Here is a 24,311-nt window from a genome sequence, read left to right as displayed (position 1 = left end):
ACTGTTTACTTAAGTGATTAAAGCGTTGCGTTAGACTATTATTAGATATTTATAATAATTATTAGTACATACATATATAATAGAATAACTCAGGTATTTTCGACCACTATGTATTTTCGGACGAAATATTTCCTAGAGGAACAACAAGACTCGATCAATTATTACACTATTATGAAGACCTATGACTATAACTCCCATATATAAGTATGAAAGAATTTGATTATATCTTGTGGCTGCAGTGACCTGGAGAAGCCACTGTCCAAAAACGTCGATGCTCGGACAACGACATGTGCGCTCGGACGCCATCCTCTACACCCTTCCCATGCAACTTCAAAAGCTATTGTGTGGTAGTGATTGATAGAGCTAACCTTGAGCTACCCTATGATATAAGCAGATTAGATTTTTATTAAGAAAGTTATATAGCTAGTGTCGGCAGTCACGTATATTAATGACAAAACGCTAAGAAAGCGAAAAACAGATGCCTCAGCGGGGTCTTAAACCCAGGAATCCGTAGTCATAATCAATGCTCGTAACCACTGTACTACCGGTGCTGCAGCTACTCACCTCCCATAGTTTCTACCTATAAACATCCGACTGAAGTGACTTCTATGCATAGCAAGAGTGAAGAAGAAACCAAAGCTGAACCCTACCCTACCCTACCCCAAAACTAAGGAACTACTTTTCGCGTCCCTTAAAGTTGAATACTCTGGGAAACCTACTATATGCAAAGTCGAATGCTTGGGAAATATTGGACGCGTGCCAACCCTATCTCGCCTAGATACAATTGGTGTGTTTAATAGTCCAGTACATGATGGACTTGTGCTAGCCGTTCACGTTCGTAACCGGTGCCGGTAATATATCCACTTTGTTCTTATTAACTAGTGTCTTGACTGGTATTGGAGATAGTCAGTTTTCCCAGAGGTATTAACTTGATTAAACGCTGGACACAAAATTTATTTTATCATCGGAATTTTAAATTATTTGTGATAATTTTGGTGTTTTATGACTTTCAGTAAAGCACTAGCTTAAGGTTACGGAATAGTTTAAAATTCGTAGGCGGAACAAATTACAAAACCTGCTTTAAACCAAACAGGGATAAATAGTTTCAACAACTGTGTTGAGTTAGCAATACAACTAATTGTGCTTGTTTGTTTTTACTACAGAACAACAACTGTTCTTGGGTATGTGGTCTACAATAGAGCGATGTTTTATAAAAACTCGCCGCCAAAAAATAGACTAACAGATTACTGAATCCTTATAATTTCAACACAAGTGGCTAAACAACTAATATATCTAGGTCCAGTGGAAGCGATTTTTTAAGTTACTGGTAGTATAGACGTTTCATTGAACTTTTAGTCGTTTTTTTCGGGTGAAACAAGCTCTTTGAAGGCTTGTATCCGAGTCACTGGGGAGAAACACGCCAAAAACGCTTCTACATGCAGGACCTAAAACATTAATATACAGTATCTCTATGCCCCAGAAAAGCCAATAGAGCCTACAGCTTTTGCTGTATTTGGCGGCGGAAAAACATGGTAGTGACAGCTGGAGCAGAGCGATGTACAGGCTGGCTTACTTGTGTTACTACAACAAATTGTAGTTTTCCACCTGCCTCAAACCACACTGTAGCTACATAAAAACATTAAATATGAATAGTTTCACCTTCATTTAAAACTTTTCACGCCGCTAGGCTGGTTTTATGGGCTTCTCAAAAAGTATCGATAGGAATTAAAAATAACATTAAGACATAACATTAATAAATAACATTAATTATTATTTTTGGGTGCCCCCAAAAAATAATAATTCGGTGGCCCTATTATCCCCAGACTGCTCCATTACTAGGGAACCTAACCGCCCCACTAGTGAACGTGCACATGGTTCCAAAGCACACAGGATCTCAACACATAGAGGAGATATGTAGAAAAATGGAGTTATAGAAGAATACTTCCTGATATTAGCTATCGCTGCAGAGTTTTCCAGCGGTTAAATTAGCTATTTTGTAGCACGTGTTTTTATCCAATGTATTTCAAAGGAATTTATCTCTAAAACAGAATTGTGCAAACAAGTCGGATTTTCACTCAGCGGGTCACATTTGAATTAGGCTGTTGCTATTGTTCCGGCAGTCACGTGAATAAAAATATAATTTGTGACCGAGCCTGCGATAATAGGTCATGTGGGCACATGATTTTAGTCTACTTTTTCACACTTTCATCACTCCCAACATTTTGTACCGTTCTGCTATGGCATTGGAATTTTCAGCTCTTAGTAAGCATTTAATTGGCATCATGATGCAAGTTACAGAATGGAAATATACTTTCCAGTACGGAGATATGACCTGTTGAGCGATGGGTGTAGTTTGTTCCCACATGCCCTGTTTTCGGAGGCTCGGTCACATTTAGACAAAAAGTTCCTCAAACTTATGTTGAAGACAAGAGTGAAGAACCAAAGCTGAACCCTGTACTACCTTTCGCGTCCCTTAAATGCTCGGGGAAATCTACTAGACGCGTCCTCTCAAGTTGGATGTTTGGGGACGCGTGCCCTAAAGTTAAATACTCGGTGGCATAGCATACAACTAATAGTGAGAGATATCTAATGCACTTCCGGAATAATAGCCCTAACAAAATATTTCCGGCTGCCGAAACAATAGCAAACTTCGTATAAATTAAGGAGATGTTGTACCAAGTTTGGTGCTTTTATCAATAAGTGAACAATTTTTTCGCTTTTCCGCTCTACTACTAAGGTATGTAAGTGAGGCTCCACCTGGATATCATGACACGTTCGAACACTAATTTCGATGGTATTGTAGTAACAAGGAGTTCCCAATCTATCCAGTTCCTATAAAATCTGTAAGTAATCTTCCTTGGTTTGCTTTTTATATATATATTATTTTTACTCCGGCCCTAATGGCACTTCCTTCCACCCACACATCTCTATGGAAAACAAGCTAGAAGAACAACATAAAAAGGGATAAAGAAAGAATTTACCTACAGAAAAGACACCTAAAAGAACCTACAGAAGCCCAGGGAATGTTAGTGAACTGGTAGATACCTCTCTGCAACGGCGAGATCTACTGCCGGGGACACACCAGGACGCTTAGAGCGTGATCGAGAACCACGGATGTGCATGATGGAGGAGCGAAGCAAGGAGAACCCCAAACTGCAACGGAGCCAGCCCATCATCACTGAATATGGGGAACTCCACATCTCACTGAGTAATTGAGCCAATTGCTTGTAGGTGGTAGTGGCTGCTTTCCCCATTCCACCGGAAGAGGAAAAAACTAATGGGGTAAATCTGCCAAGCTCTACTTCGCGTATACGCTCCTCATAAGCACGACGCTTCTCAGCCTCATGCCTACGAAAAGTGGCAGCCAATGTGGTAGACCGATTGGAGGCTGCAAAAGAATGTAAAACGCGAACATCAAAAAGATGCGATGATGTAAGCACCTCCAAAAACCAGATGCTCTAATATCCACTCTTGCATTATCTTCAAGCACAGCTGAACGGTGATGCATAACCTCACCAGACAGGGCATGTAATTGAGGCTCCACCTGGACATCATGGCACACTTCTGTCATCAAACTAGCAGTCAAATCTCGTACTTCATTATGCCGGATAATTGGAAAGGCACCATGTGGGAAGCTAAGGGCGTGAGTCAAGGTAAAATCCTTACCACACACACACAGTGCGATGGTAACAATGATGGTGTAAAGCCATAACGTAAACAGACGGCATCAATGAATTCACCTTTATGAAGGGCGAAACCATAGTGCTCCAATGGAAGTGCAGATAGCCAAGAAGAGGCCCCCCTCTCCATGCAGCACTCAATAGCCTAGCGCAAAGGTGGGGGACAATTAGAGATGGTTGATTGCAGCTGGGCAGACAAAGACTGTTCTCTAAGGGCAGAAAGATGGCGAAAGAGGTCATTCTGATGATGGACCACCTCCGGACACAAGGCTGATTTTTGAAATAAGACTAAATCAACAAAGCCCCGCAAAAGTGCTCTGGATAAACCATACTGTTCCTTGATTTGCTTTCGGTCTCTTGCAGATTCCCAAATGACACGTCAGCTGTAACAGCACAACTGCATTAATTTTGTTGATTTATTGTGAACCACTATATCAGGATGATAAGGAGTTATGATAAGTGATGGAGGAATGGTTGCCTGAGGAGACACACTAGCATACATTCCTGGTAAGTCAGCATAAATATGAATGGCCTGTGACTCCGCCAAAAGACCAGAGAGGGATTGGAAACTATGCAATGCAAAACTTGATCATGCCTGTAAGTAAAACGACCTTATGATAAAGCAACAGGGCAAACCCCCTAAAACGTGGGCAGTGGTAGGACGTGTAGTGCCTCAGAGAGAGCACTTCACATCACACTGAATATGCCATCGCTGAAGATTTACTGGTGTGGGAAGGATATCAGAAGCAGTTCGCAGGATAAAGGAAAGGTGGCCAGGATGACACCCCCAACAAAAGTCTGTTTCAAGTTTTACAGCTAGATTCCAAACACACAGAGTCTTTAAGCTTACACTGAACAGACAGAGTATCCAAATGATCATCATATCTAGAGCATTCATCAGCAGCTAGCAGTTTCTTTGAAAGCAGGTACAAAGGACGAGCCATTGGAAAAGATGACAACTGCAAATGTGCCTTGGATAAAAGTTGATAACCAAATGCTTGGGTCTGTAAATAAGCATCACCCAGATGAAACTGCAGCTCCAACTGCTGGAGCTGAGGGTCTTTAGATGTGCTGATGCAAGACAGGAGACTCAACTTGGCCTCTCTGGACACCACTGATACACTGGGACGACTGTTCTTTGAGAGAAGAAAGACGGCTAATTACGCCATTCTGACGGTGGATCAACTCTGAACACAAGGCTGAGCAGTGGTTGATCTAGAAATTTTAGAGAGAGGTTTCAGGTTCATGAAGCTTTCAATACCTAACTTCCAAATGTTTTACTCTTGATTCTTGGCCAAAGTGCAGTGGATTCGCCCAGATACATTGTTTTGTGCTCCTGTTTTCGAAACATCCCTTCGCAGGTCAGGGCGTGCCTAAGTAAAAAATGAGACCCAAAGCTTGCAAGAATTTTGGAATTAACATAGCATTTAGACTAAATCGAGAGCACGTAACCATTAGTATGATACCATGAAGTTATATTTGCACTAAGAGTATTTTCACTACGATTAACAGTAGCTAACTATAATTATACAAGCACACAGAAAAAATTGTAAATTTCAACTAGAGTAGGGATCATAACACGTCGATAGAAAGTACTGAAACAAGCTGGATTAGAGCATGATATTAAATCACAGTGTAACAATAAGAAGTGTTATATCCCTACTGTGCATTTCGATTATGGTATCTTGAGCACAATAGGGATATAACACTACTTATTGTTTTATTGTGATTTAATATTGTGCACTAATCCAGCTTGTTTCAGTACTTTTTATCAATATGCTTTGGTCCCTACTCTAGTTAAAGATTCCAAGATTTTTCTGTGTAGAGTCAACTACCAATGGGCCTTATCCAAAACTACGCGAAACCTTACAAGTGCCATATACTATCCGTTTTATGAACGCTATACTTCCACTGCATTTTCACGTTGCGTCCGTGATATTTTAACTGGGGTGTAGTTTGTACAGGAGCCCATGGGAGAATGGGGAGTTTAGCGTATAAGAGTAACTTTAGCTTTATAAGACAATAGTATGTTGTTTTGTCATTAAAAAGAAGGCGTTTTAAGATAGCAAAACGTTTAGAAGTAGGCTTTGTGATAATGTTCGCTGATTAGAGTCGGAACAAAGAAGATGTTATCGCGTTAATCTAGCGTTCATCATTGTTTCAATTAGCCTACTGCTTTTTATATTGCTAGAGTAAATTATCTATGCTCCGACACCATGTATACTCGGACACTCGTTCTCGTAAACTGCTGGACAGAATGCTACGAAAATTGGTGTGGAGATACCTTGCATATAGCCTAACTATACCTCAAAGTTTGAGCCAAAACGCTTGTTTGATTGTTGTGCTGGACCACATCAAAGTCGTTGCTCGAAACCATATATTCTCGGACAAAATTCAAGTATTGTCGGACACCGGTCAGTAATCCTACATCACCAACACCATCTGTTAGGTCTATTCATTAGCTATCAGCAGAGCCATAGTTTATTTCTTTCTATCTCATTTGCAGGAAGCTGTGATCGGAAATATGCGAGCATGTCACCACCTCTATTCTCGGACACGAGCTATCAGCTGGTTCTCGTACACGGTTATACCAAACCGTATGACAATTATTGTGGACACACGTTATACATAGCCTATCTGAACCTCCAAGTTTGAGCTAAAAAGCTTTTATGGTTAGCTAACTAGAGCGGATTAAGGTTTCCACGAGACAATTAGTATTCTTATTTTTCTCGGATAATAGCCAATGCTTCCTACCCCAAATAATTTAGCCACTTCCTACCACCACCATCTGATAGAGCTGTTCATTGGCTATCAGCAGAGCCACAGTTTATTTCTTTCCATCACAGTTATGGATAGTTATGATCGGAAATATGCGAGTATGTAATTAAATCTATTCTCGGACACATTGTTTCTGTGCTGTCTGATTGAATCTTGGCTCCAGCTATTTCTGTGGAACTTTTTTTATTTTTCACTGACTTGAACTACTTTAAATAGCATGTAATGCCAGTGAACTACCTTTTTGTACCACCAAAAATAGCTAGAACCAAGATTCAATCAGACAGCACAAAAACATTGTGTCCGAGAAAATAGATGTAATTACATACTCGCATATTTCCGATCATAACTATCCATAACGGTGATGGAAAGAAATAAACTGTGGCTCTGCTGATAGCCAATGGACAGTTCTATCAGATGGTAGTGGTAGGAAGTGGCTAAATTATTTGGGGTAGGAAGCATTGGCTATTATCCGAGAAAACTACACACTGTCTTAGACAATTTATCATGTGTTCTTTTATTATTATTTTATAATTACTACTTTTGGCTGTAGGAACAAGCCTACAGACCTTTAGTACACCATGTGTATTGTCAATTCTTGTATCTGTGTGTGTACCTAAGCTTATGATTGTATGTGTGTACTATAAAGCATTAATAAATAAAATAAATAAATAAAATAAAAATAAGAATACTAATTTTCTCGTGGAAACCTTATTCCGCTCTAGGTAGCTAACCATAAAAGCTTTTTAGCTCAGACTTGGAGGTTCAGATAGGCTATGTATAAAGTATGTCTACAATAATTGTCATACGGTTTGGTATAACCGTGTACGAGAACCAGCTGATAGCTCGTGTCCGAGAATAGAGGTGGTGACATGCTCGCATATTTCCGATCACAGCTTCCTGCAAATGAGATAGAAAGAAATAAACTATGGCTCTGCTGATAGCTAATGAATAGCCTTAACAGATGGTGTTGGTGGTAAGTCTTTAAAGTATTTGATGTAGGATTACTTACCGGTGTCCGACAATATTTGAATTTTGTCCGAGAATATATGATTTCGAGCAACGACTTTGATGTGGTCTAGCACAACAATTAAACAAGCGTTTTGGCTCAAACTTGGAGGCATAGTTAGGCTATATGCTAGGTATCTCCACACCAATTTTCGTAGGATTCTGTCCAGCAGTTTACGAGAACGAGTGTCCGAGTATACATGGTGTCCGAGAATAGATAATTTACTCTAGTTACATGCAAACATAGTAGAGTAAAGTATCAATTATCGGACAATATGATGTTCGGACAGCTGCCACCCACTTCCTGGAAATCCTGCAGCTTAGGTTATTGTACCAAAAGGTAGGCTACAATAAGCAATAATTATCCTCCAACAATCAGCTTTGTGTGATTAAAAGCTTAAGAGTTACAGCCAATAGTATGCTTAGTCCGATAAAATCTATGCTCGGATAAAACTATCAGTTGTCGGACTTTGATTTTTACTACCAGTAAACAATGTCCAATTTATTTCAAATTTGTATACAATATACCTGTACTCATTAGCTATTAATGGCCAAAAAATGGTTTCGTTATCTTTAGCATAGAGGGAGTACGAGCCCCCAATTTTTAGCGGTATTGTCGGACTCCCTCCGCTTTAATTTAATCATGCCCACCAACAGAGTTTGCATGCTTTTGTAACAAATGCACCATTGCTAAACCACAGAAAAAGATAAATAAATATCTCTCAAGAGTAGAGGTGTGCTTTAAAGTTGATATTCAGGATATTTCCATTGGAACGCAGTATTTTTGACTCCTAAATGAAGGAGATGCGCGCAAGGTGGAAAAATGAAGTTATGCAAAACCACCTTCTGACCACCTACATATGCTAGTCTTGGTGTCCTATCACAAATACTGTCACGAAAATTGAAAGGCTTTTCTTTCTCTATCTTATATGGGTGAAACAAAAAGGACGAAAATGTTGCTTTGTGCATCCATAGAAGGTAGAAAATGGAATATCTTTTCATTTCTAGGTGGTATTCGCGACTGAGGCACCAAGACTAACAAATGTGGTTGGTCAGAAAGTTGTGCCTCGTAATTTCATTTTTCCACCTAACGTGCATCTCCTTAATTTAGGAGCCAAAAATACTGCGTTCCAATAGAAATATCCTGAATATCAACTTTAAAACACATCTCTACTCTTGAAAGATATTTAGTTACCTTCTTCTGTGGTTTAGTACTGGTGCATTTGTTGCAAAAAGCATGAACTCTGTTGGTGGGCATGGCTAAATTAAAGCGGAGGGCGTCCGACAATACCACTAAAAATTGGGGGGCTCGTACTCCCTCTATGCTAAAGATAACGAAACCATTTTTTGGTCATTAATAGCTAATGAGTACAGGTATATTGCATACAAATTTGAAATAAATTGGACATTGTTTACTGGTAGTAAAAATCAAAGTCTGACAACTGATAGTTTTATCCGAGCATAGATTTTATCGGACTAAGCATACTATTGGCTGTAACTCTTAAACTTTTAATCGTGCAAAGCTGATTATTGGAGGATAATTATTGTTTATTGTAGCCTACCTTTTGGTACAATAACCAAAGCTGCTGGATTCCCAGGAAGTGAATGGCAGCTGTCCGAACATCATATTGTCCGATAATTGATACTTTACTCTACAGTTACACTTCATTAAACGAATCTATAAAAGTTTCTAATTAGCGCATGCAGCGAAATAAACCTGCTTTGAGGCATCATTCCTGGGTTTCACCATCTTAGAGCGCCGTATTTTAAACCACGAAACAACGTACTTGTGCCTGATAAAGCTAGAGATGCTTAACTCACCATTCTCCCATAGGCTCCTGTACAAACTACACCCCAGTTAAAATATCACGGATGTGACGCGGAAATGTAGCGAAAGTATAGCGGATAGTATACGCACTTGTACGGTTTCGCGTAGTTTTGGATAAGCCCCATTATAGGGCACTAGGTTTTCGAACAGCTGCCACTCACTTCATGGAAATCCAACAGCTTAGATTATTATACCACAAAGTAAGCAGCAATTATTCTCCAATAATCAGGTATGTAGAATTAATAGCTTAAGAGCTGCAGCTAATAGTATTCAAGGTCAGGTTCGAACAAAACCATCCATTTACGAACATTGCGTTTTACTACCAGAAAACAATGCCCAATTTTTTTCTAATTTATGTATATTAACCATTATACATAAATTTGTTAGTTACCAATGACCAGGAAATAGTTTCGATATCTTTAGCATAGAGGGAGTACGGGCCTTACGATATTTGGCAGTATTTTCGAACGCCATTTATTTTATTTAGCCATGCCCACCAGTAGATTTTATGCTTCTGCAAGAAATGCACCAGTGCTAAAGTACAGAAATCGGTAAATAAACACCGTGCATGTAGAACTGTACTGTGAAGTTGATATCAAGGGTATTTTCGTTGTTACACTGCATTTTTAGCTCCTACAGGAGATGAAAAAAGTGAAAAATGAAGTAAGGAGAAGCAACCTCCTAACCATCCCTATTTGTTAGTCTAGGTAGCCCACCACAAATACAACGATAAAATTTAAAGGGCGTTGCTTTATCTACCTTATATGGATGCCTAAAGTGGCGAAATTTCGACAATATCGTGCGTATTTATGCGCCCATATAAGATAGATAAAGCAACGCCCTTTAAATTTTATGGTTGTATTTGTGGTGGGCCACCTAGACTAACATATAGGGATGGTCAGGAGGTTGTTTCTCCTTACTTCATTTTTTCACTTTTTCATCTCCTTCATGTAGGAGCTAAAAATGCAGTGTAACAACGAAAATATCCTTGATATCAACTTCACAGTACAGTTCTATACATGCACGGTGTTTATTTACCGGTTTCTGTACTTTATCACTGATGCATTTCTTGCAGAAGCATAAATTTACTGGTGGGCATGGCTAAAGAATAATAAATGGCGTTCGAAAATACATCCAAATATCTTAAGGCCCGTACTCCCTCTATGCTAAAGATATCGAAACCATTTCCTGGTTATTGGTAACTAATGAACACAGGTATATTATACATAAATTTGAAAAAAATTGGGAATTGTTTTCTGGTAGTAAAACGCAATATTCGTAATGGATGGTTTTGTTCGAACCTGGAATTTGTCGGACTTGCATACTATTAGCTGCAGCTCTCGCGATATTAACCCTACATGCCTGATTATTGGAGAATAATTGCTACTTAGTGTAGGCTACTTTGTGGTATAATAACCTAAGCTGTTGAATTTCTATGAAGTGAGTGACAATTGTGCGAAAACAATAGTACCCGATAATTGATAGTTGACTCTACTTGTTTGTTAACATTTTGTAAAGAATTATTATGACTGGTGAACCCACGCATACCGCATCTGAAACGGTGCCGCGCGCCCCAATCATTGTCTGAAAATCCATCCTGTTTTGCTGTCAGCTATGTTCAACCCGTTACGCAGCATTTCGTATCAAGAATTGTTTGAAAGCACCTCTGCAATCCACGCATATGGTGCCGCGCGCCCTAGTTATATCAATTATCGTCTGAAAAGTGAAGTATCTATTAAGCTTCTTTGTCGGCTATGTTCAACCCGTTTACACAGCAGTACGAATCAAGAACTGTTTGAAAAGTACCTCTGCTAGCAAAATAGCTACCATGAAAAATACGGACGATTTTCGTTACGAAGGGAAGCCATCACGTGCTATCGACACTTTTTGCTGTCAGCAAATACGAATGGGAGACAAAGAAGGACACTGGTGAGTCCATGAAGAATGCATTGTACATACTGCGGTATGCCAAAAGGCACTTATCGGTCAGAAGCGACGTTTAACAATGATAAAATCAAGCCAGTAGCCTTAGCCGTTATCCAGTTACGCTTGTCTGAAGGCATCAGTCAGTCAGTTACTTACTTAGTCAGTCAGTAAAAAATTCCGTTAAATAAATTATTTTAAAATTCTGTAGCAACTTGTTGAAAGTGTTTAGGGTCGATCTAAAAGCTTGTTTGGGCTTAGTCTTACCTAACCAATAATGCCTCATTGTGGTCAGGGGAATTGAGGCTGTTTTTTTGAGTGATAATATTTCGTGGGCCACACCTACTCCTTTGTGGTCCCTACTATACAGTACTATCGTACTGCATTATTCCTATTATCATCGTGATTTGTTTTAGTTGGTAACATGTGAACAACGTTCCTTCAATACATGGTCACTCACAGATGAAGGAAAGGAAGTGCTGGAACATGGCAGCCATGAGGCTGTAGTGTATGCAAGTGTGGATCCTACAGCTGGTACTTTGCTAGTTGATATAATGGTATGGTTGTGTTATTATATTTGCATTCAGCATAAAGTAATCTATTTATAATATGATTTTCTGTTACCTGTTGCTACTAGGCTAGCCAGTCCTTTCAAGTGTGGTAAACAGTTAGAATCAGTATGGAAGACTGGATTTGTGAAAAGCTACCTTTTCACACACAAAATTCGACCCATAATTTTAACTTTGAAGCTTCATAACTTTCTAATATAAATTATGATTTCCATGACAAAAGCTACAGTATCTGGCTACAGTTTGATATACAGAACAACTTAATAATCAGTGCAAGAAGTCAACTGTCATAGCATTATGTTTGCTGGCATGTAAAATTTGTGAAAAGGTACCTTTTCACAAATTTGGTCACTTTTTGATTGGTTTCTGTCACCACCTATGTCTATTTTCAAGTCCACATTTAACTGGTTAAAATTACTCATGCTTCTAATTTTGGTTAGAGAAGGCATTTTTACAATGATAGAACTTCTCTTTCCACAGACAATGATAGATATATAAAGTGGAATGCTATGAATGGATATCTACAATGGTTATAATAGTGCACTGTCATGATATTACTAGTTTATTCAACCTATGTGTTTTGCCCTTATAGGGATAGAAAATAAATAATTGATACTAATCATGGCCTAGTGCAGAATGAAACTTTTATTTGCATGCTACTATAGTCTAGCTAGAGTTCAAGAGTCAGTAATAATTATGTGTGCATTTATAACTGCATGATAGGAGTACTAATGGAATGCATAGGTTTCTGATTCAAAGTACATTTTGCTGTGTTGGACAGTATTATCATATTTACTATGTAATCAACTACTAGACTTATAGTTTATAATAAGTTGTACAGGAATCATGCATGTGTTTAATTTTCCTTGGGGTATTACTTGCCACCTGGGAATATTGGCATGCCATCTACCCAGTAATAATGATATCAATCAACCTTCTGTCAAAAACTAGACTTGAAAAAAAGCTGGGAGAACAGTAATACAATAAACCTGGATCATTTTCCTTAGTCATTTTTGCATCACAACAATCAGGCGGCAACAATCTGGTGGCGTTACACCTATACTATACCTGTATGCATTACACCTGTATATGTGACCAGATTTGCAAAAAGGGGTCTTCCACACACATCCAATTCTAACTTGGAAGAATATAGCTTTGTGTGCAAGAAAGATACAAGCCTGAAATTTTCTCCATCACTTAACCAATGTGTGTGCTCACTACTGTCCAAATTTCAAAGTAATAACCTTTTCCAATCTGACGTTATGAATTGTCAAAGTCATAAACTGGATGTGTGTGTAAGACCCCTTTTCGCGAATCCAGTCACATATATGCAGTCAATCATTGCATATATACAGGTGTAGCTCAAATATGTGCATGCTGTAGTGCGCCTCAGTGGCTAGCAGCTGCAATGCAAATTGACTCAACAAACTCTTTTTGAGCTCTCTAATAATAGCTACATACTGTATTAATTATTCTGTACTACACTGTACTGTACATAGCTACACCATACTATAACTGCATGATAGGAGTACTAGTGGTATGCATAGGCTTTTACACCAGATACCCAAACATTTTGTTGTGTTTGCCTGATAGCAATAAGTTTCTGTAGTATTAGGCCAAAAATTAGATGATCATGAATAGACCACTTAAATCAAACTTTAGGTTTCAACGCTTGTACTTGGCAAGAGCTGTTATGATAAAACAATTGAGCATTACACTTTTGAGTTCATGGTACTAAAATCACCTTTATTCTTTTTAAGAAAGTTATTACCACTACAGTGGACGAAATGATGTGAGTTAATTGCTGTGTTATTAGAACATTTACATTGATGTTTCAGCTTCAAATAGTCTGCTATTCTTTTAGATGGTTGCTACTGTATATCACCTTTTATTATTTTATTTATTAAAGCTTTACAGCACAAGTGCTGAAGGTCTGTAGGACACCTGGTCCTACAGCCTGTTTAAACTTGTTACAGAAAGTGTGTTTGAAAAGGTGGTGAAAGGAGATAAAAACCAAGACTGGACCTAGGCAGCCTCGAACCTGCAGCCATCTGATTAGCGCTCAAATACTTACAGGAGTCTGCCAGGCAGTCAGGATGTTTTCTTCTTGTCAATTACTTGAAGTGACTGCTTTTATTACAACAGTATAATTTTGTGACTGTTGTATTACAATTACTGACTGCAGTGTTTAAAATGGAGTTCAAATTGTCATACAGTTAAAGCCTCACAATACTTCTCAGTATTACCCACTTGTAATTGGGTTAGGCTTCAGCACAAGTTGCCATCAGACCTTCAGTGCTGGTCACTGTAAAGTGTTGATAACAATAAATACTTTAGGTTTAAGGAAGAAAAATCTATCCCTCCTGGAGGAAGACTGAGTGTGGCCCTGACTATACATTGGGTGACCTGCATTTCAAATCCTGGGGTTGGCAGGATTTTTTCCTTACTTTGGCCCCTTTCTGTTACACATTATTAGCTATAAATCCTTGAAGTCTAAGTCCTTGTAATTAGGATAGATAATCCTAAGGCTGCAACAAAAGTTGCTGTCAGACCTTCAGTGCTGGTCACTGTAAAGTGTTAATAATAACAGTAAATTTAAAAACTCATGATTCCCATGCATATACAATACATGTTATTCTCAAAATGTGACTGGGCCTGTATTGTGGGCACATGATTTTTGCTTATGTTTTCAAACTTCCAACACTCTTAATTTTTCATACCACCATGCTAAAGTATGGAAATACAATTTTCAGCTCTTAGTAAGCATTCGATTGGCTTTATGATGCAAGTTACAGAACGAAAATATTCTGTTTCGGTACTGCAATATCATGTAGTTTGTGCCTACATGCCCTGTTTTTACAGGTCCGGTCACAAATTATGCCTACATAATTGCACAACAATACATGCTTGGAATTAAAGCAATGTAGCAGTAAAGTATATAACCTTAATTACAAATATCATGTATATTATTATGATTATTATTGATCAAATTCACAGTGACATACACACAAGATGTAATATACACTGGTAGTCACTTATTATATACACTTATTATTTATTATTATTATTCTTATTACTTGGTTATGCAATTATCATTTTTTTGTTGTGTACATTGCAGGAAAGAGGTGATAATGCTAAGCTAGGGTTTAGCAAGGCCATGTCTAATGGGTGGGTAATGTTGGATAAGAATGCTGAAGGCGGAGCTAGGGTGTTTAGAAAGGTATGCACAACAACAGCAATACATGTTAGGTAACATTGATGAACATGCAAAACCACACTGTTCCACACTATGATGCAAAGCGATGCAAATAATTATGTGACCAGATATTGCAAATTGTCACATTTGACAACTCCAGCATTTCTGGCCACAACAAAATATGCAATGCTATTAATCAGCTTTACAATTATTACAGCAATTAGTCAGTACTTTGAGTTACAACAAATTCTGAGGAATAGTCCAATAGGTGCACTATTGTCTTAACAATTCTAAGGGAAGGCCTGGCCACTATGAAAAATGTGACTGAATTTTGGAAAATCACCCATATGGGTGCATGTGAAATAATTAGAAGTTTCATGTTTAGTTGGTTGCTAATAAGAGAAGGACACAGTTTTAAAAATATTGCAATAATTTTCTTGTAATTTAAGGTATTGAGAATGGTTTACAACCATTAACAAGTAGATTTGCATTATAAAGTTTGTTGATTGATCATTAAATATTTTAGGTGTCAAATGCACCTATATGGGTGATTTTCCAAAATTCGGTCACAAATAAATTTGTAGAAGTCCTGGAGAAAAGTTGCATAGATTGTAACTGTTAGTTTTGCATTTTGTATGCTTTAGCATCAATTTTAAGTTATTTTAAAGCCTTAAAATTGCAAACACCCTGCAGCTTGTGGATCTAGAATCATCACTGTTAACCGTAACACAGTAAGCTATTAAATTCTAATAAATCATGTATTAAACTAAAGACTGAGTTTCCATAATCAGATCATATTATACACATGCATTCACATAAATATATAGCACAGGTGGTTCAAAGAAACCACCTTTTGAAATAGCCTTAAATTATTTGATTAAGTTTTTTTTTAAAATTCAGTTCCAAAATCAGTTTATCAGACAAAGAAAATTGTGGCTAAGCACTACAGTTGCCTCTCTTTGCTGCAGTATCACTTGAAAGAATATTTTATAGTGAAATAGTGCTGTAGTGTAATTACTTGTTATGAAAATTTAATAGGTAGCTAGCTAGACTGAAGCTACAATTGTCTGGAAACCCTTTTAATATTCACCACTGGATTGGGCATTCATAAGGTAATAAAAGCATTTAAGGTTTTTGATGAAACATTTTACTCTCCAATAAAAGGGAAGATTCAGACTATTAAAACGGTTTCCAGTCTAGAACATGGCAATTGTAGCTTCAGTCTAGCTACAATTGCATGCACAAGTGCAACCATCCAATAACAATAATATACAAGAAGGATTTACTGTATGATCAATCTACCTTTAAGCAATGGCATATACATATAGATACAATAATTCATTGCATCTCATTGCATTATCCCCTTAGGTGGACAGTATCATTGATGAAGTGAAAGAAAAACTTCGTAATGTTGCCAAGGGTAGTGGTAGAATCTCAGAGGATGAACTAAAGGAGTACAAGAGGAGAAAATTGATTACTAACATGTACAGTGTTGGGCTGTTGTTTGTTGAAGGGAACCATTTATAATAGTGACACCTTTAATTCCCACCAAATTATTCCTTACAGTGGAACTACACCATATCATAAAAATAATTTAATCTGCAATATTTTGAGTCAATTGACTTAAGATTCTATATAAATATTGTACCATAATCAAATTATTAGTACAATTAGAGCTTGAGTAAACCTAGACATTTCTTCCAATAGATTTATCATTAAACCAACTTGCAAATCATTTTCTCTGTGGAATAGTATTTTCCAAGCCTATATAATTTATTTTCCTCACTTCTCATAGTGACTTGTAACAATGATGCATTTAACAGTTGAATTTTGATGATTTTCAGCAACAATGTAAATCTCTATTCCACTACAATCAACAATATTCAACTCACACACTCCACTAAATTAGCTATAGACTGACATCAACTTTCAAAATGTCCTGTACAGCAACATTAGAAAACACCTGATTTCATTTTAAAGTTATGTAGCTATAAGATTCAAGTTATCACATTGTTACCTTTGTTATCACTATTAAGTTGAAACAACACAAGGAGTGTCTATTAGGCATACAAGGCAGCATTATGAACTACTGTGTTACTTACAACATGTGTTTTGAATTCATCTCTACTACATGTAAACATTAGTTTTACTTTGGCTTATAGCATCATTGCACTATAAGAAAGCAAAAATATCGGCATGAAAGTAATTTATCCATATCAATTATGGTGACCATCTGCATTAGTATCATTTAAAGTATACTGAATGATTTTGTTATGTTTTAAACTGATCTAATCACTATTTTAGCATCACTAAAAGTTACATCGTATCCAAGGGTGACAATTTTTCTACATCAGTTGAGAAGCTAGATACTGATCTTACTCCTGATATGATTGCCAAGTAACTCAATTATTATTATGGTTGGTTGTACTAATATCTTACCCCATTACAGTGACTCTTGGAAAGATTGCACTTTTAAAGAATACAATTTTGATGCCATGGGCATACCCCCAGTATGTGGACACTTACATCCATTAATGAAAGTTCGAGCTCAGTATCGACAAATTTTCCTTGAGATGGGGTATGATTTGTTGTACCACTGATATTGTAAAGTACATGCCTACAGCATTATTGCTAAATGGTTGTAACTCATTAATTGTCAAAGAAGTATTCTGGAGAGGTGATATTAATGGGCTCACTATTATGTATAATTGTTGCAATTATTATTTTAGAATGTAAATAATATTATTAGCTACACTAAGCTATTGCAATTTGCTAAAATTTTAGCCATCAACATGTTGGATTTAATTCTGTGTGTACAGACTCCTTTAGAAAGCTGTGCACAAACAGAATATACACAGCTTATAGTACCTTTAAAGATCTTGTATTCTTATCTTCTACAGGTTTATTGAAATGCCTACAAACAATTTCATAGAGAGTTCCTTTTGGAACTTTGATGCTTTATTTCAGCCACAACAGCACCCAGCGAGGGATGCACATGACACCTTCTTCCTAAAAGGTACAGGGTAACCATGTCATATGCTTCAAGTAATGCCACTAAATGACTACAGATCCAGAAAAATCATTTGAATTTCCTCAGCAATACTTAGAAAAGGTGAAAACCGTACACCAGTATGGAGGGTTTGGTTCAGAGGGGTGAGTGCACAATCAGTGAATACTACCACATACAGAAAAATTTACAAGTGTTACAACATCAATGCTATTGAAAATGGAGATAATTTGTATGACAGTAAAAAAAAGTTTTCTACCACTTCACGTTTTCCCAACAATGCATAACAACTGTATGAGTTATGATGTACCTAACAATGTATTGCCCCACTACCCCTTTGGGCATAGGTGGGATAATTGACATGAACTTGTTACATGCTCAAGTGTTTGTTTTGTTAGCTACCAGATACTTTCTATACAGAAATGAATCCCCAGTGTTGCAATGGTGGAGATTTCAGATTTGCCTACTATGGGGTATTTAACATTCAGGTGTGTCAAAATCCCACCATAGACCCATATATACAGGCTGTAGGACCAGGTGTCCTACAGACCTTCAATAAATAAACTAATATCCATTTGGTTCTACATGGGGTACTTTGAGATAATAAGTCACTCTCTAGAGTTCCTTGGATACATATACATGAAATTGACAAGGAGAAAACATCCTGACTGCCTGGCAGACTCCTGTAAGCGTTCGGACATTAATCGGATGGCTGCAGGTTTGAGGGTACCTAGGTCCAGTAATGGATTTTTTCTCCTTTCTCCACCTTTTCAAACACACTTTCTGTAACAACTTTAAACAGCCTGTAGGACCAGGTGTCCTACAGACCTTCAGCACTTGTGCTGTAAAGCCTTAATAAAAATAATAAATACATGCCCAAGGGGTGTAGTGGGGCAATACATTTATGGCTATAACTAAAAATCCATCTTCATAATCAGTTTAATACAGATAATTTTTGACTTCACTTTATTGCTTTGAAAATAGTCTATTATACTTTTGCGTAGCTCTTGATGCTAGGTATGTAAACAGGCACACGAATCTTTTTTGTCTTGACTTTCCACTACCTTGTATCATCATAAATGGCTCATCAAAATTGACTGCTTCTTTTGTAAATACCCTCAATGAGGTGGTTATTCTGTGCAAGGATAGGCTGAGTAACTTTTGCTGTTCTTGTTTTTCACATTGTGCACTCTCTTTCTCATTCTTTGATTTATTCATGGGATGAAATAATCCAAAACCAAGTTGACAGCAAGGACAGCATAATTATGGTTTGTGCCAGCTTGGTAATTTCCCATTTCATGATAATTAATTTTGTTTCCTAGGTAAAATAGCAGGATGCCTCACATCTTAGGTGAGAAATTCAGCATAGGTCAACCATCCATCTGATCTATGATGCCATCACTATCCAACTTGGGAACAGTCCAAGTAACTTATTACTGTTTGAAAGCAACTCATTCTTTCCATAGCATTCCTCTTAAAAACACCTCATTTTGTGTTTTCCTTGATAAGATAATCTAATCCAAAACAGCCAAGCTGTAAAAAAAGTGTGCGGCCCTCAGAAAGGCTATGGTGAAAAAAGATGTGAAATCCAAGGTGGCGGCCAAGAAATGGCTGTGATGGTAGGTTAGTGGTAAAAATTTTAATAATGACAATTCAGGTGAATTTTTGTGCCGCTTCACAAAAATTCACCTGAATTGTCGTTATTAAAATTTTTACCACTAACCTACCATCACAGCCATTTCTTGGCCGCCACCTTGGATTTCACATCTTTTTTCACCATAGCCTTTCTGAGGGCCGCACACTTTTTTTACAGCTTGGCTGTTTTGGATTAGATTTCATTTCTTTTTGTATTTGTATACCCCAAAGCCGTCCTATGGCCAGCTTTGGGACTTTTTTAACCTATGATTTTTTTTTTACTACAGGAAGAAGAAAAGATGAAGTAGATGTACTTTAAATATTTTATCAGTAAATGTACAAATTATATATACTGTATAATACATATGTGACCGGATTTGCGAAAATGGGTCCAATTTGCCAACTTTGACAATTGATAACTTCAGATTGGAAAGAGCTATTACCTTGATATTTGGGCAGTGGTGAGCACCACTATAGCTGAATATATGGTGAAATGTTCAGGTTAATATGTTACTTGAACACTGAGTTATGGTCTCCAACATTTACGGAATTGGATGTGTGTGGAAGACCCCTTTTCGCAAATCCGGTCACATATGTGACCGGGCCTGCGATAATAGGGCATGTGGGCACATGATTTTTGCCTACTTTTTCTCACTTTCATCACTCATAACTTTTTGTACCATTATGCTATGGCATTGCAGGTTTCAGCTTGTAGTAAGCATTTAATTGGCATCATGTTGCAAGTTACAGAATGGAAATATACTTTTCCAGTACTAAGATATCCCCTGTAGAGTGATGGGGTGTAGTTTGTGCCCACATGCCCTGTTTTCGCAGGCCTGGTCACATATATTGATTACAGAAATCTCCATGGTGGTTTCTTTGTAACTGAACACTCTACAAGGTGACTTCTTCTAATTGCTCTCTCTACAGGGTGAATTGTTTGTAGCTGAACGATCTACAAGGTAACTTCTTCTAGCTGATCTCTCTACAGGGTGATGTGTTTGTAGCTGAATTTTGTATAGGTGATTTGTTTGCAGCTGAGCTCTTTACAGAATGGTTTCTTTGTAGCTGAACTCTCTAAAAGGTAACTTCTTCTAACTGATCTTTCTACAGGGCAATTTGTTTCTGGCAGAATTTTCTACAGGGTGATTTCTTTGCAGCTGAACTCTCTACATGGTGGTTTCTTTGTAGCTGAACTCTCTACAAGGTAATTTCTTCTAGCTGATCTCTCTACAGGGAGATTTGTTTGTAGCTGAACTATCTACAAGGTAACTTCTTATAGCTGATCTCTACAGGGTGATTTGTTCGTAGTTGAATTCTGTACAGGTGATTTGTTTGCAGCTGAGCTCTTTACAAAATGGTTTCTTTGTAGCTGAACTTTCTCCAAGGTAACTTCTTCTAACTGATCTTTCTACAGGGTGATTTGTTTGTAGCTGAACTATCTACAAGGTAATTTCTTCTAGCTGATCTCTCTACAGGGCGATTTGTTTGTAGCTGAATTCTGTACAAGTGATTTGTTTGCAGCTGAGCTCTTTACAGAATAGTTTCTTTGTAGCTGAACTCTCTACAGGGTGATTTGTTTGTAGCTGAAATCCCTACAAGGTAACTTCTTCTAGCTGATCTCTCTACAGGGTGATTTGTTTGTAGCTGAACTCTCTACAGGTGATTTGTTTGTAGCTGAACTCTACAAGGCGATACTTCTAGGTGATCTCTCTACAGGATTCCTTGTTTCTAACTGAACTCTCAACAGGGTGATCTGTTCATAGCTGAACTTTCTACTGGGTGATTTGTTTGCAGCTGAACTCTCTAAATGGTGGTTTCTTTGTAGCTGAACTCTCTACAATGTGACTTCTTCTAGCTGAACTCTCTACAAAGTGACTTGTTTCTAGCTGATCTCTCTACAGGGTGACTTGTTTCTAGCTGAACTCTCTACAGGTGATTTGTTTGTAGCTGAACTCTCTACATGGTGGTTTCGTTGTAGCTGAACTCTCTACAAGGTAACTTCTTCTAGTTGATCTTTTTCACTGCATATTTGTTTGTAGCTGAGTTCTCTACAGGGTGATTTGTTTGCAGCTGAACTCTCTACATGGGAGTTTCATTGTAGCTGAACTCTCTACAATGGGACTTCTTCTAGCTGAACTCTCTACAGGATGACTTGTTTCTAGCTGAACTCTCTACAGGTGATTTGTTTGCAGCTGAACTCTCTACATGGTGGTTTCTTTGTAGCTGAACTCTCTACAAGGTAACTTCTTCTAGCCGATCTTTCTACAAGGTGATTGAGTTTTTTGCAGCTGAACTCTTTACATGGTGGTTGCTTTGTAGCTGAACTCTCTAAAAGGTGACTTCTTCTAGCTGAACTCTCTACAGGATGATTTGTTTGCAGCTGGATTCTCTACGTGGTAGTTTCTTTGTTGCTGAACTCTCTACAATGTGACTTCTTCTAGCTGAACTCTCTACAGGGTGACTTGTTTTTAGCTGATCTCTCTACAGGGTGACTTGTTTCTAGCTGAATTCTCTAAAGGTGATTTGTTTGCAGCTGAACTCTCTACATGGTGGTTTCTTTGTAGCTGAACTCTCTACAAGGTAACTTCTTCTAGCTGATCTTTCTACAGGGTGATTTGTTTGTAGCTGAATTCTCTACAGGGTGATTTATTTGCAGCTTAACTCTCTACAAGGTGACTTCTTCTAGCTGAACTCTCTACAGAGTGATTGATTTTTTTTGCAGCTGAACTCTCTACATGGTGGTTTCTTTGTAACTTAACTCTCTACAGGGTGATTTGTTTGTAGCTGAACTCTCTACAGGGTGATCTGTTCATAGCTGAACTCCCTATAAGGTAACTTCTTCTAGCTAATCTTTCTACAGGGCGATTTGTTTGTAGCTGAGTTCTCTACAGGGTGATTTGTTTGCAGCTGAACTCTACATGGTAGCTTCTTTGTAGCTCTACAATGTTACTTCTTCTAGCTGAACTCTCTACAAGGTGACTTGTTTCTAGCTGATCTCTCTACAGGGTGACTTGTTTCTAGCTGAACTCTCTACAGGTGATTTGTTTGCAGCTGAACTCTCTACATGATTGTTTCTTTGTAGCTGAACTCTCTACAAGGTAATTTCTTCTAGCTGATCTCTCTACAGGCCGATTTGTTTGTAGCTGAACTCTCTACATGATGGTTTCTTTGTAGCTGAACTCTCTACAAGGTGATTTCTTCTATAGCTGATCTTTCTACAGGGTGATTTGTTTGTAGTTAAACTCTCTACACGATAGATTCTTTGTAGCTGAACTCTCTACAAGGTGATTTCTTCTATAGCTGATCTTTCTACAGGGTGATTTGTTTGTACCTGAACTATCTACATGATGGTTTCTTTGTAGCTGAACTCTCTACAAGGTAACTTCTTCTAGCTGCATGATCTCTCTACAGGACAATTTGTTTGTACCTGAACTCTCACATGATTGTTTCTTTGAAGCTGAACTCTCTACGAGGTGATTTCTTCTAGCTAATCTTTCTACAGGGTGATTTGTTTGTAGCAGAACTCTCTACAAGGAAACTTCTTCTAGCTGATCTCTCTACAGGGAGATTTGTTTGTAGCTGAACTCTCTATACATGATTTGTTTGCGGCTGAATTCTCTACATGATGATTTCTTTGTAGCTGAACTCTCTACAAGGTAACTTCTTCTAGCTGATCTCTTTACAGGGTGAATTGTTTGTAGCAGAACGATCTACAAGGTAACTTCTTCTTACTTATCTCTCTACAGGGTGATTTGTTTGTAGCTGAACTTTTTACAAGGAAACCTCTTTTAACTGAGCTCTGTACAGGGTGAATTGTTTGTAGCTGAACTATCTACAAGGTAACTTCTTCTAGCTGATCTCTCTACAGGATGATTTGTTTGTAGCTGAACTATCTACAAGGTAACTTCTTCTAGCTGATCTCTCTACTGGGTGATTTGTTTGTAGCTGAATTCTGTATAGGTGATTTGTTTGCAGCTGAGCTCTTTACAGAATGGTTTCTTGGTAGCTGAACTCTCTACAAGGTAACTTCTTCTAGCTGATGTATCTACAGGGTCACTAGTTTGTAGCTGAATTCTCTACATGGTGGTTTCTTTGTAACTGAAGTATCTACAAGGTGACATCTTCTAGCTGATCTTTCAACAGGGTGATTTGTTTGTATCTGAACTCTCTACAAGAAATCTTCTTCTAACTGATGTTTTAACAGGGTGAATTGTTTGTAGCTGAACTCTCTACAGGGTGATTTGTTTGTAGCTGATCTCTATACAGGTTACTTATTTCTAACTGATCTCTTGAATTCTGTTCAGGGTGACTGCTCTATTAGGATGACTGCTCTATTAGAGTATCTCGATCTCGCACTTGCTACACCAAGTTGGATTTCGTGTTATAACTCCGTGGCTTTAAGTCTGATTCTTCTACACCATTGAAGAGCCTTTCTAAGATGATAACTCCATCTGTACAGCGATTTTGAAAGCATTACCCCAAGCGGTTTACCTGGTAGGCGTGGCAAGCATAATCAAGACACACGGTAGTGTGTCGTGCGGCCCAAGAAGCCGGCGCGTAACACCCGTGAGTATATTGACAGGAAGAAAGAAAACGCAATTTTCGCACCTCCGTAGCTCTGTGCTTCCTTGATGAAACAAGACTATTTTTGCTGTGGACATTCCCTCCAACTGCAGCACTCCACATT

At 37.9% G+C, this 24,311-nt stretch overlaps 1 protein-coding gene across 1 annotated transcript in view; it reads left to right on the top strand.

Moving 5' to 3' along the window:
* The window catches only part of LOC136257739 (phenylalanine--tRNA ligase alpha subunit-like), a 44,247-nt gene that overhangs the window by 2,383 nt on the left and 17,553 nt on the right, over positions 1 to 24,311 (top strand). Inside the window, exons 2-8 of the mRNA XM_066051033.1 lie at positions 11,631 to 11,771; positions 14,902 to 15,003; positions 16,348 to 16,463; positions 17,284 to 17,376; positions 17,429 to 17,557; positions 17,880 to 17,995; positions 18,048 to 18,132. Coding sequence (XP_065907105.1) covers positions 11,631 to 11,771; positions 14,902 to 15,003; positions 16,348 to 16,463; positions 17,284 to 17,376; positions 17,429 to 17,557; positions 17,880 to 17,995; positions 18,048 to 18,132 — 782 coding nt within the window. The remainder of the gene's footprint in view (positions 1 to 11,630; positions 11,772 to 14,901; positions 15,004 to 16,347; positions 16,464 to 17,283; positions 17,377 to 17,428; positions 17,558 to 17,879; positions 17,996 to 18,047; positions 18,133 to 24,311) is intronic.

Source organism: Dysidea avara, chromosome 1 (genome assembly GCF_963678975.1).
Source record: "Dysidea avara chromosome 1, odDysAvar1.4, whole genome shotgun sequence".
Classification (NCBI taxonomy): domain Eukaryota; kingdom Metazoa; phylum Porifera; class Demospongiae; order Dictyoceratida; family Dysideidae; genus Dysidea; species Dysidea avara.
This window is presented reverse-complemented; position numbering and strand designations above follow the sequence as displayed.